The 24811-nt window shown below is 41.7% G+C and overlaps 1 protein-coding gene across 8 annotated transcripts in view; it reads left to right on the forward strand.

Annotated features, from left to right (window-relative positions):
- Window positions 1-24811, forward strand: part of INTS7 (integrator complex subunit 7) — a 97423-nt gene that overhangs the window by 64974 nt on the left and 7638 nt on the right. For 3 of the 8 annotated variants that reach the window (XM_064276937.1, XM_064276940.1, XM_064276941.1), the window contains 6 exons: window positions 1198-1371; window positions 4937-5131; window positions 5882-5985; window positions 7232-7300; window positions 13878-14010; window positions 24156-24254. In XM_064276937.1, the coding sequence (XP_064133007.1) occupies window positions 1198-1371; window positions 4937-5131; window positions 5882-5985; window positions 7232-7300; window positions 13878-14010; window positions 24156-24254 (774 nt within the window). Of the gene's footprint in view, window positions 1-1197; window positions 1372-4936; window positions 5132-5881; window positions 5986-7231; window positions 7301-13877; window positions 14011-24155; window positions 24255-24811 lie in introns of those variants that run through there. The other 5 variants (XR_010319455.1, XR_010319456.1, XR_010319457.1 and 2 more) reach the window with 5 other exon arrangements.

Genomic DNA, 24811 nt, shown 5'->3' on the forward strand with positions numbered 1-24811 from the left:
CCCCACAAAGGTAACCACTATCCTGAGTGTTGTGTTTACCATCCCCTTGCTTTTCTTTATAATTTCAACATACTTTTTTGTAACTCTAAACAAAGTACTATTTTATATTGCATGTTTCTGAATTTTATTTAGAAAGGAATCGTGTTTTTTTATTTGATTTGCTTTGATCATCTAAATTGTTTCTTTAAGACTCGTCCGTCCACATAGCTCATGTGAAGCTGTGTGTGTTCTGTGAACATACATCACTTTCCTTTTCCATTCGAGTGTTGATGGACGTTGAGGCTTTTCCTGTTACAGACAGTACTGCTGTGAGCACTCTGGTGTGTGTCTTACTCCACCTTTGCAAAGGCTCCTCTAGGGCAGTGGTTCTCAGGCAAGGATGATTTTACCCCTCGGGAACATTGGGCAGTGCCTGGAGACACCTTGGCACCATGACTTGGCAGGGTGCTGTTGGGTCTGGTGGATGGTGGTTAGGGTTGCTGCTAAACATCCTACGATGCACAGAGCAACCCCCTCCACAAGGAAGTGTTCAGTTCAGTGTCACTAGTACCAAGGTTGTGACCTCTGCTCTGAGGCAGTGACCCTCCATCAGAGCTGTTTACCGCCCCCCCGCCCCCCCAATTTAGAAATGTACGTGGGTGTTTCCGATCGTCACAGAGATGGGAAGGTGGTGATGCTGGCTTTAGTGGTCGGTAACGAGATGCTTCGTCAGAATTGCTGAGGATGCCCTTGGCCCTGTGGACAGACAGAATTGCATGTTGTTGTCGTTAGGTGCAGTCAAGTCAGTTCCGACTCACAGTGACCCCGCAGGACAGAGTAGAACTGCCCCCATAGGGTTTCTAAGTTTCAAACTGCCAACCTTTTTGTTATGAGACATAGCTCTTAACCACTATGCCACCAGGGTTTCATGATGTTTCTGGAAGACAGGATAGTATAGAGATTAGGAAGACAGGCTGTAGAGCTTCCGCCTGGATTTAAATCCTAACTGCGCCACCTTGGTAAAGTTACTTTAACCTCTCTGTGTCTCTGTTTCCATGTCTATAAAATGAAGATAATAATAGTACTGACTTCCCTAGGGTTGTTATAGAGAACAGATGAGATAATGTTTATTAAGTACCATCTTAGTCATCTAGTGCTGCTGTAACAGAAATAACACAAGTGGGTGGCTTTAACAAAGAGAAATTTATTTTCTCACAGTCTACTAGGCTGGGAGTCCAAATTCAGGGCATCAGCTCCAGGGGAGGGCTTCCTCTCTCTCTCATCGCTGGAGGAAAGTCCTTCTCATCAATCTTCCCCTGGACTAGGAGCTTCTCCATGCAGGAACCCCAGGTCCAAAGGATGTGCTCTGCTCCCGGCATTACTTTCTCGGTGGTATGTGGTCCCCGGCTCTCTGCTTTCTTCCCCTTCCTTTTATTTCTTTTAAGATAAAAGGTGGTACGGGCCACACCCAGGGAAACTCCCTTTACATTGGGTCAGGGATGTGACCTGAGCAAGGGTGTTATAATTTCACCCTAATCCTCTTTAACACAATCCAATCTTGCCTTATTAACCACAGACAGAGATTAGGATTTACGCCATGTAGGAAAATTATATCGATCACAAAATGGAAGACGACCATACAATACTGGGAGTCGTGGCCTAACCAAGTTGACACATTTTTGAGGGACATGATTCAATCCATGACAAGTGCTTAGAATAGCACCTAACACATCATAAGTGTTCGATGTTAATGACGATTTTTTTAACTTTTAACATCGGCATTATTTTTGCTATCCAGTTCCCCAAATGTCCATCTTTTGTTACCTGTTCTAATACACTTTAGCTAGCTCTGTGACCCTTTGCTAGTCATATAACCTTTCTAAGCCTTAGTTTTCCCTCACCAGATGAAGGGTTTAATCTCATGATACCTGAAGTCCTTTCGACTTGAAGAAGATAGGAAAATGTGAATGGAATAGGTTGTTTTAGCTGCTCAGTATTAGAGTCAGTGGTTATTACCCTGGTGTATGGGAATCTTGGAGTTGGAAGGGAATTTAAAGAGGATGTAAGTAGTTTTTCTCAACATTCTCTGCAGTGTTAAGAGGATTCTTGGTCTTCCTCCCTGGGCCCTCTTCTCATCTCCTTTCACATGCTGTCTTAATCAGTCTCGTCCACTGACGGCTTCTGTTAACACTTGTGTGTTGATGATTTCTGCACCTTTCTTCTGAGCTGCAGACCAGTGTTGGACGACAATCTCTGCATGAACAGCAGCTGGCAGGTGATTCAGATGTTTTAAGTGTCCAGCGTTGAACGCGTTGTTTCCCTGCCATGTCCTCATTTCGCTGCCTCCTGCCTCCTTCAGGAAAGGTCTGTCTTCTCCTGCTGTCATGCTTACTGCCTAAAACATTCTTGCCCCTACCTCTCCACTCCTGCCTTTCTCCTTCTCTCTTTTACTTGGTTAACTGCTGTGTGTCCTTTAGATGGCAGCTTGATACAACCTGACCAAGATACTGCACTCTGGATTAGGTTCTTCCTTACTACCCTCTAGCACTAACCACACTTTATAATTGTGGCTTGCTTTATTGCCTTTTTCTCTAGAACTCTGAGGTTCCATGAGGACAGAGATTCTATCTGTCTCATCCATCATTTTGTCTGGAACACCTAGTAAAGTGCCTGGCACTTGGCAGACAGTAAATATTTGTTGAAGAAAACGGAAAAGCAAGAAGGAAGTATGGGATTATTTGTCCTTTGTTTTTTGAAACCCACAGCCATTAGGAATTCTACCTTATATTAAATCTAAGTTTACCTCCTCCATCGCTTCACTTCTAAGTCCTTTCTGTGACCTCAGCACCAACAGAATATAATACTTTTTGTCTTGCAAATGGCAACCAATTATATATTTGAAAAACAAGTATCATGTTTCCTCTAAACCTTTTCTTCTCTAGTCTGACATCTGTCTTCCTGATCAGCTGCCTCCGTATGATTTCCATTTTGTTAATGTAAATGCATGTTCTCTAAGGGGTGACGTTAAGCTTATATTCTATAATTTCACTTACACACGTGGCCTGTTCTTTGTGGGTTTTCAGCTCACAAATGCCTCTGTGCCTGGAAATGTGGACTTGTAGCATTTGGTCTTCACTTACCACTTGTTTTGGGCTTTAATATCTTCTTAACCATATTTGTTCAACTTTTTCCAGTTTGAAGATATTATACAAATATGGAGGCAAAATAGGAGTTGAGTAGGGTTGATCCTATATTCATTATCATTACACCGTTTTCCTCAGACGGTGAGTCAATTCTCTGCTTGTCCGTGTTTTTCTGAGCAATACCTACAGAAAATACATAGCACGGTGAATCATCACAAAGACATTCAGGCTGAGAAGAATGTTACCAACACTCCAAAAGGCTCCTTAGCCCCCTTCAAATGACTTCCTTTACCCTTCTCCCCAGAGGTAACCGGTATTTTGATTTCTAAATCTATAGATTAGTTGTGCCTTATTTTCAGCATTTTTTAAGGAATCTTGCAGTATTTTTTTATTCTAGCTTATTTTCCTCAGCACTGTGTTTGTGTGATTCATTTTTGTTGTTGTTGTCGCATACTGCAGTCCATTCATTTTCACTGGTGTGTGGTGTTCCACCAGATGACTGTTACATAACCTGTGTGTCCATTTCTCTGTTGAGGAGCATTTGACTTAATTCAACCGTGAACCTTCTCATACACGCCTTTTGGTTTTAGGTGTGTATTTCTTCTCGGTGGTAGTGCTGTGTCATCAGACATGCTTAGGTTCAGCTTTAATAGGTGTTGCTAAACAGTTGCCCATGATGGTTTCTATTTTACGTGCCCACTGGCAGTGTATGTAAAAGCCCTCTAGGGTTCATAGTGCTTTATCTATGGCTTGATTATTTTGATCACTTTTGGAAATTTAGTCATTAGTTCTTCAGTCTTGCTTCTGTCCTTTTCTCTTTTACATGTTCTTTTCCATGTCTCTTACATTTTCTTCTGCATTTTCCATCCCTTTATCTCTCCATAATTCACTGTAAATGTTTTCTTCTAACCTATCTTCCAATTTAATAATTCTGCCTTCAGCTGGGTCTAATTGACTGTCATACCTGTTCTTTGCACTCTTAATTCATTTATTGTGGTTTTTTTAATTATAGAATTTCCATTTAATTTTTTTATATTTTCTGGCTCCCGCCAGGATTCTCTAACTTGCTTTTTAATTTCTTTAATATGTTGTTGTTGTCGTTGTGTGCCGTCAAGTCGATTCCCACTCGTAGCAACCCCATGTGACAGAGCAGAACGTCCCCGTGGGGTTTTCTGGCTGTAATCTTGATGGAAGCAGGTTGCCAGGTGTTTCTCCTACAGACCCCTGGGTGTACCTTTGTATTGTCGCCTCTTCCTCCTTGGTGGCTGGCCTCTCAGTGCTTTCTGAAGTGTCCACTCAGAAATAGCCTTCAGAATTAATCAGAGCTAGCAGTGAAAGAAAGCAGCTTTGAAGGAATTTTTTTTTTTTTAAACAATGATTATCTAGAAACATTCTTTTTTGCCCTTAAACTACCCCCCCCCCCAACTTTTAAAAATTCTGTTAATAATTCAAATGATGAGAATTTTAGGTTAGGAAGGTGATAGGGGGATTTGGCGGGGCTGCTAATACCCTTGCAGCATCCGTCTCGCAGTGACATCTTACGGATCATGATCCAGCCGTCTCACCTGTAGTAGGATCTGTTGTGAGCAGGGCAAGTGAGAAACCTTTGAATGTTATTGGAACATACAGCTCTTTAGGATTGATGCTAATAGCAATAAGTTTTTCTTTCTGATGTTACATAATTTGCCTTATAATTTAACTGTTTATCCATCAGTGTTAAAACTGTTGCCCTTTCAACAAATTGTGACAAATACTTGGTGCTGTACCATCTTGTTGTTAGTTTACTTTGTCTTAAATCCTTTTTTTATTTCCAGGCTGCCAGTACACCACTGAATCCTTTAAGTTTTCAGTGTGAATTTGTTAAACTCAGAATTGACCTTCTGCAAGCCTTCTCCCAGCTGATCTGTACTTGTAACAGCCTAAAGACAAGCCCCCCACCCGCAATCGCCACTACAGTTGCCATGACCTTGGGAAATGACCTTCAGAGATGTGGTCGCATCTCCAATCAGGTGTGTTTTGATTTTCTGTTCAGTGGAGATTTTATTTACACTTCAGAGGTTTTGAGGTTAGTTGTGAGATGAGAAATTCTGAAAGTTAAAATCAGTGATTTGACTCTCGGACATTTATTATCAGATACTACTTATTAACTCAAAAGGAGCCCTGGTGGTGCAGTGGTTAAAGTGCTCTGTGGCTAACCAGAAGGTCAGTGGTTTGAACCCACCAGCCGCTCCGTAGGAGAAAGATGTGGCAGCCTGCTTCCATAAAGATTTACGGCCTTGGAAACCCTATGGGGCCGGCCGTTCTTCTCTGTTCCTGTAGGGTTGCTGTGAGTCGGGATCAACTTGACGGCAGTGGGTTTGGTTTGGGTTTTGGGTCTTGCCAGAAATAGGCTGATGTGTTATTAGAGAAGACAACAAAGTGACGATGTCTCGGTAGATGCTACCTTTATGTAAAGGGAAACGATATTTTAAAGAAACTTGGGAATGTTTATAACTATGTGATTTTAGTGGAACTAGAAGAAGCTAAGAATACAAATGTTTTCTGTTTCTGTATATCACGTATAAGTTACTGTAATTTTGTGAACATTTATAGTTTCATTTTTCACCTTTGTGGGTTTTATAGAATGGAATGGCAATGAAAATTCAAATATTATTTGGATTTTTATTGTTTTCAGGATGAGTTTTTGCTATGGTTTGATTGTTTGTTTACGCGATAATGAGAGCGTGTTTGTCATAACTGATCATTTTCTCCCTTTGTAGATGAAACACTCCATGGAAGAATTCCGAAGCCTCGCGTCCCGATATGGGGATCTGTATCAGGCATCTTTCGATGCTGACTCGGCAACTTTGAGGAATGTAGAATTGTATCCTAAGCTTATCCCAGTATTTTTTGTTCTTAGGAAGTATTCTTTGAAATGTAAATACTTCTGATATGATTAACTACAAAATATTACACAAGCCTACAACTTTATTATAATTAATAATTCCCCACTTCAAAATCTAGTGTGAGCATATAATTTTACTTTTTTAACTTGTACCAGGCTTTAAAAGAAAGTGGCGACTCAGTGCTGGTCTTCGTCCACCTCCAGGACGGGCATCCAAAGCCCAGGTCCTGCCCAGGCTGCTGACTTGTGCTCACATGACACGATACATTCCACCAGAGACCATTTCCTATTTCACCTCACCTTTCTTTTCTTCGCGGCTAACAACTCTAGGTGCCGTCACCCTTATTAATGATCTTCTCAATAATTGTAGTCATGGCTTTTGTTCCTTAAAAAAAAACCAAACAAACCCATTGCTGGTGAGTTGATTACAACTCATAGTGACCCTATAGGACAGAGTAGAACTGCCCCATAGTTTCCAAGGAGCACCTGGTGGATTCGAACTGCCAGCCTCTTGGTCAGCAGTTGTAGGTCTTAACCACTCTACCACCAGGCTATCCTTTTGTTCTTTAAGCCCCTTTAAAATCTTCATATTTTCTTATTAGCAGCCTCAAAACCTTTTGTGAAAGGAGGCAAGAGATAAACGATTTTTTAAGTTGTAATATCTATAAATCAATACAGTAGGTTTTGGCATTTTGGCTTACTGATTGAAAACCTAATGAGGGCTATGGGACTTCTCCCCCACAAAATGTGCACACACACCCAAAAATTTGTGCACAATTTCGGGGGGCTGACATACCCCTTGAGTCCCAGCTTAGGAACCTCTGAGGTAAAGGCATGCTATAGATGTTTTTTTTTTTTTCCCCCCACTTTTATCGTGGAGCCTTTTTTGTTTGTTTTAAACTCTTATGTAGAATCCTCTTTGTCTAAAACAGATGACAGTAAAGTTGGTGTGATCGAATCAAAGGAGCCAAGAACCTGTTGCTGTTTGGTTCCCCTTCCCACATGAGGCAGCCTCTGCAGGACCCATCCTGGAACAGTTAGAGCCACTGTCATAGGCAGCATATTGTCCCTAAAAGGAAAAGAGGGCCTGAGACCATTTGAGCCAATAATATGGCTACCTTAACTAAAAATACCATCCTCACCTTGACTCTCATTTAGTATCCAGATAGTATAAAATCTATAGTAGATTTCTGCGTTTTTACATACAACCTTCACATTCACCCAGACAACAGCAGAGCTGTTTACTGATTTCTCACGCGATAGAAGCTCTGATCTTGGATCCAGAATCAGCAAGGTAATGCTAGTGATAGTGTTTATTACGGAACACTTTGAAATGTGGTGTCTTAGCTAATCACCACAGGGATGCTTTTGAAGGGGGTGTTGCAGCAGATGAAACAAGGAGGAAGGGCTCCAGCTTTTGCCCAAGGCCAAACAGCTAGTGACAGAACTTAGGTTTTCTGCCTCCGTTGTTTATTCACCTCCTGCCTCCTCTTTTCAAAACATGGGCTCGGGAAAATCAGTGGGAGGGAATTATTTGTGCTATTTGAACACTTTCTTCATATATTAGAACTAAACTTTAGCATGAAAAAACAAGTGAATGATACATTTAAGCTTTAACTTCAAATTTTTATTCTTTCTTCTCAAAAAAAAGATATTCCTGTTTTTGCTTTATTAAAATTCTTCTCCCCCCTTATTAATCATGCAAAATATTTTTATTAATGACTGATCCATTGTTTTTTCCCATCGTGGTATTCTATTTTGGAATATGAATTTTCCGCTGTTTGTAATTCCAATTTAGTAAGGCCTGTGATTCCAAGACGAGCTTCCTCAGGGGAACACATAGCAGACAAAGCAGTTTAAATTTCTGTCCCCTGAAGTGGTGACTTGCCATCTCTTTTCAGGGTATACTAAGATCTTTACTTTCTGTTTTAAAGTACTAGCTACTGTCAGGCTAGGTAACTTGGCTCCCCCACCCCCCCCCACCCCCCATCTGATCTATTTTAGTATTTTAATGACATACTAATTTTCACTGATTTTTATCTTCATTCTCTTGCCATCTGGGTTTCTCTTGCCCTCAGACTGCAGTGTTCTTTTCTTTCTTTCTTTTGATGAAACTTCCTCTCCTTTAAATTCCACAGTGTTCCTGCTGGTCACATCTTTCACAGTCTTTCTAGTCTTTCATGCTAACAGGCTTACACCCTCTCCATCATATCATACTCACTACAGTCTTTCATGCTAACAGGTTTACACCATCTCCATCATGTCATAGTCACTTTACCTCCCCAGGATGCAGATAGCCTTGTACTGCTGATTGACATCATAGATATGAACATTTTTCCTGATTGAGTTTTTACCAGAGAGAGAGGTACATTGTCAGCCGGAATGTGGTGAAGGGAGTTATCAAGCCAGCTCTCATGTGCCTTCTCTGTCCCTGTGACCCTCTCCCCCTCCCCCGACCTTTTTCCATTTTTTTCCACCCCCATCCTTCTTCCCAAACCCATTCCTCTAGCTCTGTCCTTCATAGTCAGAACAAGTTAGTAAAGGAAGTCGTTACCTTGAACGCGAACGCTCTGAGTCTCTTGTTGTTAATGGTGTGTACAGCTGCAAGGAGAGGATGCTTTCTGAGACTTAGTTCTTGGTATGTGTTTCTGCTCCTTCCAAATAAAGAAGCACCTACTGCTAAAAAGAACCTCAAGAGGTTGAGACATAGCCAGAATTATTTTCTGCAGCTGTAGCCACATTGACTATATCACTATGGTTCTTACAAATCTGGCTAGCTCTTTCATAGCCTAGAAGGCCGTTTGGGAGAGAGGGAGCATTATCTTATCCAACTTTGTATCTCCAGCCTGAGTGAGTAGGTTCAATAAATGTGGGACACGATAAGGTAGATGTTTATAATTGTGAATGTTATTATCTATCTCATACCAGCTTTTCAGGGTTATCAAGTATTTTGAGATGCTTGTCCATTATGTTTTTCTGTTCTAGCTTATTCTACTCTGACACAATTCCTTTGTACTTAACCTTTATTTCTACTGTTTAAAAAAAGCAAGGGAATGGCTTCTGGCCATGATGAAGCATCTAGACTTTCATCTTGTAAACAACTAGAAAACTGGATAAAACTTAGGAATCAACAGATTTCAGACATTGTACAATAGGCAGCTCAGGAAAGTATCTCTGAGAAAAAAAACACAAATGAGATAAGCCTTTACATAGTCCCTGCCTTCTGCCTAGAGGCCCTTTTTCAGGCTGCTCCTCAGGGATGAGGAGCCCAAATGGCCCAGTGGTCTTGCTTGGTTGAAGAGACAGAGATCAGTGTTCAGAAAACCAGGGAAGCTGGACGTTATAGGGCAGAGTACAAGAGGGGAGGAAGTTTCCAAGAGAAAGAACTCTAGAAACCTGCATGGGCTGTGAGTTGTGAGCTGAATACTAAGCTGCACATATGTAAGGTGAAACCCTATAAGGATGGGCAAAACACAACCAGCAGGGAAAGAATAATTACCAGGAAGCTATAAGCTGAACAGTTCCCAGAGTTCATGCAGAACTAAGAGATGTTTGAGTTCCAACCACAGAGAGACCTTATTAAATACCCGGGGCATTTAGGAAAGACACCAAAAGGGTCATAATGTGTTAGCAGTAGGGCTAAATTAGCCCTAAAGCTAAGACTACTCTAGATCTGTTCTAAGAAAGTTTAAGCCTTAAAAGAATCAGGCTGATGTACAAGTAACTTGACTGTCCCCCAAAACAAAACTTAACATTCTTTAAAGACAGTTAAAACTAGAAACTCAATAGTATAAGAATCATAATTGTAGTATCCAGTCAAAAATGACTAGACATGTGACGGAGCAGGAATATGTGACAGATAACTATGAAAAATTTAGTTGATTAGAAAACAGACTCAAAAATGACAGTTGTTAGGTGCCATCGAGTCAGTTCTGACTCATAACAACCCTACGTACAACAGAATGAAACACTGCCCGGTCCTGTGCCATCCTCAGTCGTCGTCGTGCTTAAGCCAATTGTTGCAGGCACTTTGTCAGTCCATCTTATTGAGGGTCTCTGTCTTTTTCGCTGACCCTCTACCTTACCAAGCATGATACCTCTCTCCAGGGACTGATTCCTCCTGACAGCATGTCCAAAGTATGTGAGACATAGTCTCACCATCCTTGCTTCTAAGGAGCATTATGGTTGTACTTCCTCCAAGACAGTGTTCTTCCCTAGCACCACAATTTGAAGGTGTCAGTTTTTCAGTCTTCTTTAGTCATCATCCAGCTTTCACATGCATAGGAGCTGATTGGTGTTTTCAGTCACCATGGTTGAAAACACCATGGTTTGGGTCAGGTGAACCTTAGTCTTCAAGGTGACATTTTTGCTTTTCAACACTTTAAAGAGGTCTTTTGCAGCAGATTTACCCAATGCAGTGTGTCTTTTGATTTCTTGACTGCTGCTTTCATGGGTCTTGATCATGGCTCCGAGTAAAATGAAATCCTTGATAATGTTAGTCTTTTCTGTCTTTATCATGATGTTGCTTATTGATCCAGTTGTGAGGATTTTTGTTTTCTTTGTGTGGAGGCATAATCCATACTGAAGGCTGTGGTCTTTGATCTTCATCAGGAAATGCTTCAAGTCCTCTTCACTTCCAGCAAGCAAGGTTGTGTCATCTGCATAATGCAGGTTATTAATGAATCTTCCTCCAATCCTGATGCCTCATTCTTCATATAGTCCAGCTTCCCGGAATATTTGTTCAGCATACAGATTGAATAGGTATAGTAAGAGGGTACAACGCTGATGCACATTTTTCCTGACTTTAAACACACAGTATCCCCTTGTTCTGTTTGAACAACTGCCTCTTGATCTGTGTACACGTTCCTCATGAGCACAATTAAATGTGGAATTCCCGTTCTTTGCAGTGTTATCCATAATTTGTTATGATCCATACAGTTGAATGCCTTTGCATAGTCAATAAAACACAGGTAAACATCTTTCTGGTATTCTGTACTTTCAGCCAGAAGCCATCTGACATCAGCAATAATATTCCTGGTTGTGTGTCCTCTTCTGAATCTGGCTTGAATTTCTGGTGGTTCCCTGTCTATATACTGCTGCAGCTGCTTTTGAATGATCTTCAGTAAAATTTTACTTGAGTGTAATAGTAATGATACTGTTCGATAATTTCTGCATTTGGTGGGATCTCCTTTCTTGGGAATAGGCATAAATATGAACCTTTTCCAGTCAGTTGGCCAGGTAGCTATCTTCTAGATTTCTTGGCATAGATGAGTGAATACTTCCAGTGCTGCATCCGTTTGTTGAAATACCTCCATTTATATTCCACCAATCCCCAGAGCCTCGTTTTTTGCCAGTGCCTTCAGTGCAGCTTGGACTTCTTCCTTTGGTACTATTGGTTCTTGATCATATGCTACCTCCTGAAGTGGTTGAACGTCGACCAATTCTTTTTGGTATAGTGACTCTGTATACCTTCCATCTTCTTATGATGCTTCCTGAGTCATTTAATGTTTTCCCGTAGAATCCTTCAGTATTGCAACTTGAGGCTTGAATTTTTTCTTCAGTTCTTTAAGCTTGAGAAATGCAGAGTGTGGTCTTCCCTTTTGGTTTTCCAACTCTAGGTCTTTGCACGTGTCTTTATAATACTTTGTCGTCTCCAGCTCCCCTTTAAAATCTTCTGTTCAGCTCTTTTACTTCATCATTTCTTCCTTTCGCTTTACCTACTCAACATGCAAGAGCAAGTTTCAGAGTGTCTTCTGACATCCATCTCGGTCTTTTCTTTCTCTCCTGTCTTTTTAATGACCTCTTGCTTTCTTCATGTATGCTGTCCTTGATGTCATTCCACAACTCGTCTGGTGTTCAGTCATTAGTGTTCAACACATCAGATCTATTCTTGAGATAATCTCTAAATTCACATGGGGTGTACTCAAGGTTGTACTTTGACTCTCCTTGAATTGTTCTAATTTTCTTTAGCTTCAGCTTGAACTTGCATATGAGCAATTGATGGTCTGTTCCTTAGTCAGCCCCTGACCTTGTTCTGACTGACGATACTGAGCTTTTCCATCGTCTCTTCCCACACACGTAGTCAGTTTGATTCCTGTGTATGCCATCTGGCAAGATCCATGTGTATAGCTGCCATTTTTGCTGTTTTGCGGTGTTGGCAACGAAGAAGTTGTTGGTCTTAGGAAATTCTATCATGTGATCTCTAGCATCGTTTCTATCACCAAGGCCATATTTTCCAACTCCTGCTCCTTCTTTGTTTCCAGCTTTTGCATTTCAATCACCAGTAATTATCAGTGCATCTTGATTGCTTTTGATCAATTTCAGACTGCAGAAGTTGGTAAAAATCTTCAGTTTCTTCATCTTTGGCCTTAGTGGTTGGTACGTAAATTTAGATAGTAGTCCTATTAACTGGTCTTCCTTGTAGGCATATGAATATTATCCTATCACTGACAGCGTTGTACTTCAGGATTGATCTTGAAATGTTCTTTTTGATGATGATTGCAACACCATTTCTCTTCAAGTTGTCGTTCCCGGCATAGTTGACCATGTGATTGTCCAATTCAAAATGGCCAATACCAGTCCATTTCAGCTCACTAATGCCTAGAATATCAATGTTTATGTGTTGCATTTCATTTTTGATGACTTCCAGTTTTCCTAGATTCATACTTTGTACATTCTATGTTCCGATTATTAATGGATGTTTGCAGCTGGGTCTTCTTATTTTGAGTGGTGCCACATTATCAAATGAAGGTCCCGAAAGTTTGACTCCATCCACGTCATTAAGGTCAACTCTACTTTGAGGAGGCAGCTCTTCCCCCATTGTCTTTTGAGTGCCTTCCATCCTGGGGGGCTCATCTCCCGGCACTATATCAGACGGTGTTCCACTGGTATTCATAAGGTTTTCACTGGTGAAATCTTTTTAGAAGTAGACTGCCGGGTCCTTCTTCCTAGTCTGTCTTAGTTTGGAAGCTCAGCTGAGACCTGTCTGCCATGGGTAACCCTACCGGTATTTGAATACCAGTTGCATAGCTTCCAGAATCACAGTAACACACCAGCCTCCACAGTACGACAGACTGACAGACATGTGGGGGCAAAAACGACAGAGGTAATGGAATTAACAGACGAGGACTTTAAAACAACTATTACAGATATTTTCAGATTTGAAGGTAGACAGTTATAGAACGAGAAATGTGTATCAGCCAAATAGGTTTAGCGCACTTGACTGCTAACCAAGAGGTCGGGAGTTCAATCAGGTCTACCCAGTAGCACCTGAGAAGAAAAGGTCTAACGATCTGCTTCTGAAAAATCAGCTGTTGAAAACCCTGTGAAGCACAGCTCTACTCTGACGCATTTAGGGTCAGCATGAGTCGGGACCAACGCAACGGCAGTTGGTTTATTAGTTATTTAGCACTTTATCGATAGTTGTCTTTTCAAATGGGTCAGGCCTCTGACCACATGGCAGGAATAAGGCCTTACACATTTTTATACCACCTTTCAACCAAAGTGATTAAGACATAATTTGGAGTCAAGTCTGAATTTGAATTCCAGCTTGCCACTTGCAAGTTATGTAACTATAGGCAAATTATCCCACCTGTCTAAGCCTCAGGTTTCTCATCTGTAAAATGGAAATAACAGTGCCTACTTTATTTTAAAGTTTAAATGAGAGTGTGTGGAAAGTGCCTGACACATTCAAAAAAAAATAGGCAAATCATCCCACCTGTCTAAGCCTCAGGTTTCTCATCTGTAAAATGGAAATAACAGTGCCTACTTTATTTTAAAGTTTAAATGAGAGTATGTGGAAAGTGCCTGACACATTCAGGCATTAAAAATTATTGTTTTCATTGATGAATTGGTATTAATTCTGACTTCAGTTTCCAGGAATATGGATCGACTGGAGCTGCCCATGCAGACAGTGAATATGAGAGAAGAATGATGTCCGTGTATAATCATGTCTTGGAGGAAGTGGAATCACTCAATCGAAAATACACCCCTGTTTCTTACATGGCAAGTGGCATTTGTTTTACTGAGTTTTTATTAGGTGAGAGTGAGTCTTTGTCCATCTCTGGCATTACTGACGGTAATTCCAGCAAGTGAGCCACCTCGTGGCTGTCTCCTCATCTCCAGGACATAGTACCTACCTCGCCGCACTGTTGAGGACTAGATGAGACAATCCCTGCAAAACACTTAGCACGTCTCTGCTTAGTACATAGTCACATTACCATGTAAAATCTGTTCTACCATAATGCAGGTAAAACCTCTTTTTTTCTTTTTAAACAATTTAAGTAACGTTATTATGGTTTTCAGCCCTGGCTATACATTGGAACCACTTTGGGACTGTCTAAACAATTCATTAATACCCAGGCCCCACCCCAGGCCAGTTAATTCTGAATCTCAGGTTTGAGGCTCCCGGATGGTTCTCTCGTGCTGCCAGGGTTGGGAACCACTGGCCAGTTGAAACAGATGAACTGGGCTTGTTGTCTGACTGGTACTAAGTCAGTTCCTGCCAGGTGATGACTTCAGTGTCTTTATTATACTTTTCCTACTGTTTGCCTACTGAAACTCTTCTTTTGACACCGTCGAGCACTCCCCCTTTATTCAGTCATCTCCCTGACTCCCTAGTTACAGTGTAGACTGCCTCACACTTGGTCAGATCTTCTCCTCCCTGTCTGGCCGTTCCCCAGTCTTCTTTGGACTTTACACCTCGGAGAGATTCTCTTCCCCACATGAGGTGTTGGTGTCATATAGCTCTCTCCTGGCTCCTGCTTGTCTCATTCTGTGCTCTCACTTTTACCAGGGTTTTAGGAGAAATTGGCAGGGTGTACTGTTAGAGAATTACATTGGATTTAAAGAAGGATACTTATCCTTGACGTACTGCCTTCCACATGAGGTTGTCAGTGCATGTTGTTGAGTTCAGGTGACACAGGTAGCTGTTAGACACTGAGTTGATGCTGAGGAAGAGTGTAAAGACTCTTTGAAGGAAATGTATGCATCTGTGTGCGAGGGTGATTATTTTCGTGTCCTTCTAAGCTGCACCATAAGAGATAGATGCTGAACAGTAAGTTCAGTTTGATGGAGTTGAGTCCTTTGACTGTAATGGAGACAATGGGAGGTTTCTGCCTAAGGGAGACAGAGTATAGAGAAAGGAGCCCATGAGGTTTCCACGTGTGTGCATGTCTTCTCAACACACACTCTAAAGATCTTTTCTGACACCAAGTGCAGTGCATTTCTTCTGACCCAAATCACCCAGAGTTAGGTCAAGATCCCAAGACTTCAGAAGCCGGCCTATGTTGGGGGTTCCCCCAACACCCTCACTTATGACATGCTGGCTACAAATTCAAGGGTTCCCACTACCCCCTCAGGTTCAGTAATTTGCTGTAACAGCTCCCAGAACTCAGGAAAACACTTACTTATAATTACAGTTTTATTACAGCAAAAAGAATACAAATGAAGTGCTGCCCAAGGCAAGGTCTAGAAGGGTCCCCAGTGTGTGACACTTCTCCCTCCTGAGGGTCAATGTCTTCCACCAACCAGGAAGCTCACCCCAACTTCAGTGTCCAAAGCTTTTATTGAGTCATTGCCCACGTGGCTGAACTCATCTCTAGCCTCTCTTCCTTTTCTGGAGGGTCAGACTGATACAATGTGGTGGGTCTTTCTGGCATGGCCAGGCCAGGCCTCACCTAAGGGTCCCCTCGTTCAGATAAACTGTCAGGTGTCATTTGGAACCCCTCCGTGAATAACAAAAGTTCCAATCACTGGGGAATTTTCAGGGGTTTAGATGTTACCTCCCAGGAATGAGGGACAAAAATCAAATTCTGGGTGAAGTTAATTGTATACCCCACAAAGCTTTAGATCCCTTCAGAAGGAGGTTCAGATCCTAGCTTTGCCACTCAGCAGCTCTGTGATTTAAAGACAAATCAGTTAACATTCTGTTCTATGAAATGGAAATAATATGTGCCTCATAGGGTTACCATGAAGTTTAAATAATTCGTATTTTTTTCTAGATCCCCTTTATTTAGATACAGGTAACATACCATAGAATGTATCAGTTATAGTTGTACAGCTCAATAAGTTTTGAAAATGTGTATAGTCCTGCAACCATCACTACAGTCATCACATGGAGCAGCTAGTTCTCTTAAGTTAAAGTGTACTTTCCTGCTCCTCTGCCACCACGTCCCTCCTTCCAGATCTGGCTCTGGCTTCTGATTTCCCGCCTTAAAGCTTTTCCTTTTCCAGAATGTCATAAAAATTGAACCAAATAGCATGTAGCCTTTTGTAATTGACTTCTTTCACTTAGCCTATACTTTTGAGACTCATATATGCTCCTGCATGTATCAATAGGTCATTCTTTTTTTTTCTTGTTTCATCTCAAGCTTTTTTTTTCTTTTTTTTAATTTTTATTGTGCTTTAAGTGACAGTTTACAAATCAAGTCAGTCTCTCATACAAAAATTTATATACTCCTAATTGCTCTCCCCTGAGTAAGACAGCACACTCCGTCCCTCCACTGTCTTTTCATGTCCATTTGTCCAGCTTCTGTCCCCCTCTGCTCTCTCATCTCCCCTCCGGACAGGAGCTGCCCACATAGTCTTATGGGTCTACTTGAGCCGAGAAGCTCACTCCTCACCAGTATCATTTTCTGTCCCATAGTCCAGTCCAATCCCTATCTGAAGAGTTGGCTTTGGGAATGGCTCCTGTCTTGGGCTAACAGAAGGTCTGGGAACCATGACCTCTGGGGTCCTTCTAGTCTCAGTCAGACCATTAAGTCTGGTTTCTTTACAAGAGTTTGGGGTCTGCATCCCACTGCTCTCCTGCTCCCTCAGAGGCTCTCCCTGTCAGGGCAGTCATTGGTTGTAGTTGGGCACCATCTAGATCTTCTGGTCTCAGGCTGATGTAATCTCTGGTTTATGTGGTCCTTTCTGTCTCTTGGGCTCATAATTAACTTGTGTCCTTGATGTTCTTCATTCTCCTTTGGTCCAGGTGGGTTGAGACCCATTGATGCATCTTAGATGGCTGCTTGCTAGCATTTAAGACCCCAGACACCACTCTCCAAAGTGGGATGCAGGATGTTTTCTTAATAGATTTTATTATGCCAGTTGACTTAGATGTCCCCTGAAACCATGGTCCCCAAACCCCCGCCCCTGCTATGCTGGCCTTCAAAGCATTCAGTTTATTCAGGAAACTTCTTTGCTTTTAGTTCAGTTGTACTGACCTTGCCTGTATTGTGTGTTGTCTTTCCCTTCACCTAAAATTATTCTTATCTACTATCTAATTAGTGAAAGCCTCTCTCCTTTCCTCCCTCCGTCCCCCCTCTCGTAACCGTCAAAAAGTATTTTCTTCTCTGTTTAAACTGTTTCTCCAGTTATTACAATAGTGGTTTTATAAGATATTTGTTCTTTAGCAACTGACTAATTTCACTCAGCGTAATGCCTTCCAGATTCCTCCATGTTATGAAATGTTTCACGGATTCATCATTGTTCTTTATCGATGCGTAGTATTCCATTGTGTGAATATACCATAATTCATTTATCCATTCATGCGTTGATGGGCATCTTGGCTGCGTCCATCTTTTTGCCATTGTAAACAGTGCTGCAGTGAATATGGGTGTGCGTGTATCTGTTCACGTAAAGGCTCTTATTTCTCTAGGATATATTCCAAGGAGTGGGATTGCTGGATTGTATGGTAGTTCTATTTCTAGTTTTTTAAGGAAGTGCCAAATCGATTTCCAAAGTGGTTGTACCATTTTGCATTTCCACCAGCAGTATATAAGTGTTCCAATCTCTCCACAGCCTCTCCAATATTTATTATTTTATGTTTTTTGGATTAATGCCAGCCTTGTTGGAGTGAGATGGAATCTCATTGTAGTTTTGATTTGCATTCCCTAATGGCTAATGATCGTGACCATTTCCTCACGTATCTGTTAGCTACCTGAATGTCTTCTTTAGTGAAGTGCCTGTTCATATCCTTTGCCCATTTTTTAAATTAGGTTATGTGTCATTTTGTAGTTGAGTTTTTACAGTATTGTGTAGATTTTAGAGGAGATAATACATATTGCCTGGCACATAAGGAGTGGTTAATAAATGTTAATTACTCTTTTCTCCCTTCCCAAATTGTATTTCATAGATTTGATGCCTTCTGAGCCCCAGATTCAGTTCAGAAAGTATTTATTAGATCCAAGGGATGGAAAGTAACAAAGATGGGGTCTTCCTTTGGGTTGTCCGTAGTCTAATGAGAAGGAGACATGCAGTAAACACAGTACGGTAAATGTGCCCTGCAGGAGGTAAAGACGTAGCACAGAGAGGAAGTGAGTAACTCATGTCAGAGGAGAGGGAAACAGGGTGGGGGCACAATTCAGAGAGAATGTGAATTTTCCAGGCAGAGAAGGAGGGGCAGGGAATTCCGAGCAGAGAAGAACATGTTCAAAAGCAGAGATATAAAATATTTTGGTGTCTTCTGGGCAGCATTTGTTAGTGCCACAGCTTAAAGTAGAGGCTAGGGACTAGAGAGGTAGGCGGAGACCAGGGGACAAAGGCTTTGTGCACAGTATTGAGGAGTTTGGGCTTTATCCTATAGGCACTGAGGAACTTAGGGGTTTCTAATGGGTTGGAGTAGGAAGTGGTTAAGATTACTAATTGTACATTAGTGAGTTATATGGAAGCAGAACAGGTAATGGCTTGAGGGGCGTGAAATTAGAGGAATGAAGAGTGGCTACAAGCTTTTGCAATAATTCAAGATAAAGGCTGAGTTAGTATAATGCCAGTAGGAAAGAGAAGAACTGATACATTTGAAAGATATTTAGGGATAACATCATCAAAACCTGTTTGTTTTTTTAAATTAGATGTGAGGATGTGGAGACGTAACTTCAGGCTTGCAGCTTGAGTGACTGTACAAGTGATTGATCCTTTACCAATACAGAGAATATAGAGGAATGGTGCGAGTAGAAGTTTTCACTTTTAAATACATGGCCTGATGCCGCTCACTTGTTGCTGTGTTGTTGTTACGTACCGTCGAGTCAATTCCAACTCACAGTGACCCTGTGAGCAACAGAATGAAACACTGCCCAGTCCTGCACCATCCTTACAATCGTTGTTTTCCTTGAGCTCATTGTTGTAACCACTGTGTCCATGCATCTCACTGAGGGCCTTCCTTTTTTACGCTGACCCTGTACTTTACCAAGAGTGATGTCCTTCTCCTGGGACTGATCCCTCCTGACAACATGTCCAAAGTATGTAAGAAACAGTCTCACCATCTTTGCTTCTGAGGAGCATTCTGGTCGTACTTCTTCCAAGACAGATTTGTTTGTTCTTTTGGCAGTCTGTGGTATAGTCAATATTCTTCCCCAACACCACAATTCAAAGGCATCAATTCTTCGGTCTTCCTTATTCATTGTCCAGCTTTCACGTGCATATGATGCAATTGAAAGCACCAGGGCTTGGGTCAGGAGCACCTTAGTCTTCAAAGTGATATCTTTGCTCTTCAACACTTCAAAGAGGTCCTTTGCGGCAGATTTGCTCAATGCAATGATTTCTTGACTGCTGCTTCCATGGCTGTTGATTTTGGATCCAAGTAAAATGAAATCCTTGACAACTTCAGTCTTTTCTCCATTTTTCATGATGTTGCTTATTGGTCCAGTTGTGAGGATTTTTGTTTTCTTTATGTTGAGGTGCAATCCATACTGAAGGCTGTGATCCTTGATCTTCATTAGTAAGTGCTTCAAGTCATTTTCATTTTCAGAAAGCAAGGTTGTGTCATCTGCATAACGCAGGTTGTTAATGAGTCTTCCTCCAGTCCTGATGCCCTGTTCTTTTTCATATAGTCCAGCTTCTTGGGTTATTTGCTCACCATACTGACTGAATAGGTATAGTGAAAGAATACAACCCTGACACACACCTTTCCTGACTTTAAACCACTCAGTATCCCCTTGTTCTGTTCAGACAGCTGCCTCTTGATCTATGTAAAGGTTCTTCATGAGCACAATTAAGTGTTCTGGAATTCCCAGCCTTCACAGTGTTATCCGTAATTTGTTATGATCCACACCGTCGAATGCCTTTGCACAGTCAATAAAACACAGGTAAACATCCTTCCGGTTTTTTTTTTTTTTTTTTAAACATCCTTCCGGTAGTCTCTGCTTTCAGCCAGGATTCATCTGACATCAGCAATGATATCCCTGGTTCCACATCCTCTTCTGAAACCAGCCTGAATTTCTGGCAGTTCCCTGTTGATACACAGCTGCAGCCATTCTTAGATGATCTTCAGCAAAATTTTGCTTGTGTGTGATATTAATGATATTGTTCTATAATTTCCACATTTAGTTGGATCACCTTTCTTGGGAATAGGCATAAATATGGATCCCTTCCAGTCAGTTGGCCAGGAAGCTGTCTTCCATATTTCTTGGCATAGATGAGTGAGCACCTCCAGTGCTGCATCTGTTTGTTGAAACATCTCAATTGATATTCCATCAATTCCTGGAGCCTTGTTTTTCACCAATGCCTTCAGAGCAGCTTGGACTTCTTCCTTCAGTGTCATTGGTTCCTGATCATATGCTGCCTCTTGAAATGGTTGAACATCGACTAATTCTTTTTGTTGTAATGACTCTGTGTATTCCTTCCATCTTCTTTTGATTCCTCCTGTGTCATTTAATATTTTCCCCACAGAATCCTTCACTATCGCAACTTGAGGCTTGAATTTTTTCTTCAGTTCTTTCAGCTTGAGAAATGCTGAGCGTGTTCTTCCCTTTTTGTTTTCCATCTCCAGCTCTTTGCACGTCATTATAATACTTTACTTTGTCTTCACGTGCTGCCCTTTGAAATCTTCTGTTCAGTTTTTTACTTCATCAATTCTTCCTTTTGCTTTAGCTGCTCAACTTTGACGAGCAAGTTTCAGAGTCTCCTCTGACATCCATCTTGGTCTTTTCTTTCTTTCCTGTCTTTTCAATGACCTCTTGCTTTCTTTATGGATGATGTCCTTGATGTCATTCCACAACTCATCTGGTCTTCAGTCACTAGTGTTCAATGCATCAAATCTATTCTTGAGATGGTCTCTAAATTCAGGTGGGATATACTCAAGTCATATTTTGGCTCTTGTGGACTTGCTCTGATTTTCCTCAGTTTCAGCTTGAACTTGCATATGAGCAATTGATGGTCTGTTCCACGGTTGGCCCCTGGCCTTGTTCTGACTGATGATATTGAGCTTTTCCAACTTCTCTTTCCACAGATGTAGTCAGTTTGATTTCTGTGTGTTCGATCTGGTGAGGTCCATGTGTATAGTCGCTGTTCATGTTGGTAAAAGAAGATATTTGCAATGAAGAAGTCGTTGGTCTTGCAAAATTCTATCATTCGATCTTTGGCATTGTTTCTATCACCAAGGCCATATTTTCCAACCACTGGTCCTTCTTCTTTGTGTCCAACTTTCTCATTCCAGTGTCCAGTAATTGTCAATGCATCCTGGTTGCATGTTCAATTAATTTCATACTGCAGCAGCTCATAAAAATCTTATATTTCTTCATCTTTGGCTCTAGCGGTTCGTGCGTCAATTTGAATAATAGTTGTATTAATTCGTCTTCCTTGTAGGCATATGGATATTATCCTATCACTGACAGCATTGTACTTCAGGATAGATCTTGAAATGTTGTAAACAACTGGATAACAGGCAGGAAGAAAGAGATGGGCTGGGATAAATGTGAGGTTGCCACGGGCATACAGGTTCTCAAAGTCACAGGAATAGAGAAAATTGCCATGAAAACATACAGGTTGAGGAGAGAAGGTGGCCAAAGAGAACATCAACATTTGAGGAACAAACAAAAGGAAAGGATCTTGGGAAGGAAGACAGAGAAGGTTAAAATCAGAAAAGAAAGGGGAGGCATGGACCTTAAAGTGGTATTTCATGGAAGAAGATCGGTCAGCATTGTCAGGTACCACAGAAATGCCCAGAAGCACAAAGACTGAGCAGTGTCTGTCTTAGTCACCTAGTGCTGCTATAACAGAAATACCACAAGTGGGTGGCTTTAACAAACGGAGATGTTTCTCTCACAGTTTAGGAGGCTAGAAGTCGAAATACAGGGCACCAGCTCTAGGGGAAGGCTTTCTCTCTCTGTTGGCTCTGGTGGAAGGTCCTTGTCTGTCTTCAGCTTTTGTTCCTCAGCTACATGACGGTCTTCTTTGCATCTGTGTTCCCCTGTGTTTCCTTGCTTCTGTGTCTGATCTGCTCCTTTTATATCTCAAAGGTGATTGGCTTAAGACAAACCCATTGTCATAATAAAGAAAACTTCCCAAATGGGATTACATCCACAGGTGTAGGGGTTAGTATTCTAACACGTTTTGGGGGAACACAGTTGAGTCCATAACCGTGTCTACTAGACCTGATAGTTGAGAGTGTCTTTGTGATGAGCTAGTTCTCCTGCTGACTGACTGATGAGTGGCCTGTAATGTCCTGTCGTCAGATGGACTTTAATAGTGACCTGCTCACTGACGTCCTTGTGGCAGAGTGCCCAAAGTGCTAGTGGCCTCAGAGGCAGCCTTCGCATTCCAGATGGGAAGCTGTGAAGTCCGCATCCCAAAGGTAGAAGGGTGACTTTTTGCCAGGAAGCATTTTGAGGTCATTCGTGGCCCTTGAAGTCCCCCTTGTAAGCATGTTTCTCCTTAAACGTTACAGTGGCATCAGAGCTCTCACCACTGGTAGGATTCTGCAGATGTTTCCCACATTCCTTGTTGCAGCCATTAAACCTGAAGAAACAGAACCCGTGTCTTTACACTGGTATCTCAAGTAGTAGAACTGGCATTGTTGGGCACAAAATGCTCAACTGCCTGAAACCAGTAAGGAATAGATTCTTCTGGCTTTTGTCCTTAACGTCCAGCTTTTTAAAAATATTTACAGCGTGGACAACCAGGTGGCGTCCTACTTGGAAGGAGGACTTTAGTAGGGCAGACAGCATACGATAGTGCAGTGGTGATCGACCTGTGGTGCCTGGAGCCACTGAGGTGGGACCCGACTGAGGAGGGGACCAAGCACGGGAATGGTCTGGTCCCTCAGTTATGAGTGTTCTGAGGATGCATTTATTCTTTTTCTGTTATTTGTAAATCACTGGTGAAATGGAACACAGTCACTTACGTCAGAGGCAGGCAACCTGGGTTCTGGTCCCAGCTCATTCCTTTACCTGTCTGTGTGGCCTGTGTCGTCAGCACAGTGGAGGGTTAGCCTGAGTGGTCGCTAAGACACCTCTCAGCCCCTCAGTCCAGATCCCGTGACCTCTTTCACTGCTAAGACTCACAGGACTCATTGTGGTGTTTCTGTTTTACAGTTATGCTGGATTTTCAAAACTCAGTAAATTCGTGAAATGGATTTTAGAAATGATATTTTAGTCAAGTTTCAGAATTCTGTAGAATTAGACTATACAGTCATCCTTAACCTGGATTCCACTAAGTTTCCACCATTGCCGGTTCACTGGAGATGCGCGGCCACAGAGACAGGCAGGCAGCCTAGTGCGACGGACGAAAGGCAGAGGCAGCTCAGAGCTGAGGCTTCGCAGGACTTGGCATCAGGCCTTGGATGTCTGTAAACTGCTCTGACTTTTTTATGATGTTCTTCATCATTCCCTGCCATAGAATAGTTACTCTATAATTTAGTATCTAAAATAATTATAATAGGAGCCCTGGTGGTGCAGTGTTAAAGTGCTCAGCTGCTGACCTATAGGTCAGCAATTCGAACCCACCAGCCAGCCTTGGAAACCCTGTGGGGCAGTTCTGCTCTGTCCTATAGGGTCACTGTGAGTCACGGTTGACTCAGTGGCAACAGGTTTCTGCCATAGGGTACTTCATATTTTAGTATCCGAAATAACTACAGAATAATCTGTGTGGTAGCTTTAAGCTCTGCTAAAATACAAAATTTGCCTGTTGAGGAATGTGGATCTTCTGTCATTTATTTTTTATTGAATATTCTTCAGAATAAAGCAGAATCTTGTGGTTGTACTCCTTGAGATGAACAATTGGCAGATGTACACAGTTCCTGGATGTGACTTGTTTTCCCCATTGATCTACGTTTGTAACGACCTAAGTGATAAATGAGCATTTGTAGTTTTAAACTTCTTCCTGAAAATACCATTTGTTGGTGAAATTTGAGAATTTATTTTTATTTGATTTGGTTTTCTTTTTCTTCCCAGCATACAGCATGTCTGTGCAATGCCATCATTGCTTTGCTGAAAGTCCCCCTTTCATTTCAAAGGTATTTCTTCCAGAAATTGCAGTCTACCAGCATCAAGGTAAGGTAGGAAGAATACTAAGGTTAAAAACTCAGATATCTTGAAAATGGAGAACAAAATTTTGACTCAAAAAGATCAGACTTGCTGGCCTGACAGAGACTGGAGAAACCCTGAGAGTATGACCCCCGGACACCCTTTCAGCTCAGTAATGAGGCCACTCCTGAGGTTCACCCTTCAGCCAGAGATTGAACAGGCCCATGGAACAAAACAAGACTAAAGGCGAGCATGAGCCCTGGGGCAGGGACTGGAAGGCAGGAGGGAACAGGAAAGCCGGTAATATTAGGGAACCCAGGGTTGAGAAGGGAGCGTGTTGCTGTGTCGTGGGGTTGTTAACCAATGTCATAAAACAATATGTGTATGAGAAACTAGTTCTATAAATCTTCATCTAAAGTTCAATTAAAAAAACTCAGTTATCTTCTAAAGATTAAGTGAGGCATAGCTCCACTTCAGTATCTTATATTTGGTTTTGATAAAACCTTAACTTCTAGTTGCAAACCTTTTCTCTGTTATCAAGTGGTTTGTTGAAGGGGATAGGATTTGGGGGTCAAGCCCCCTCC

This window comes from Loxodonta africana, chromosome 25 (assembly GCF_030014295.1).
Source record: "Loxodonta africana isolate mLoxAfr1 chromosome 25, mLoxAfr1.hap2, whole genome shotgun sequence".
Classification (NCBI taxonomy): Eukaryota; Metazoa; Chordata; class Mammalia; order Proboscidea; family Elephantidae; genus Loxodonta; species Loxodonta africana.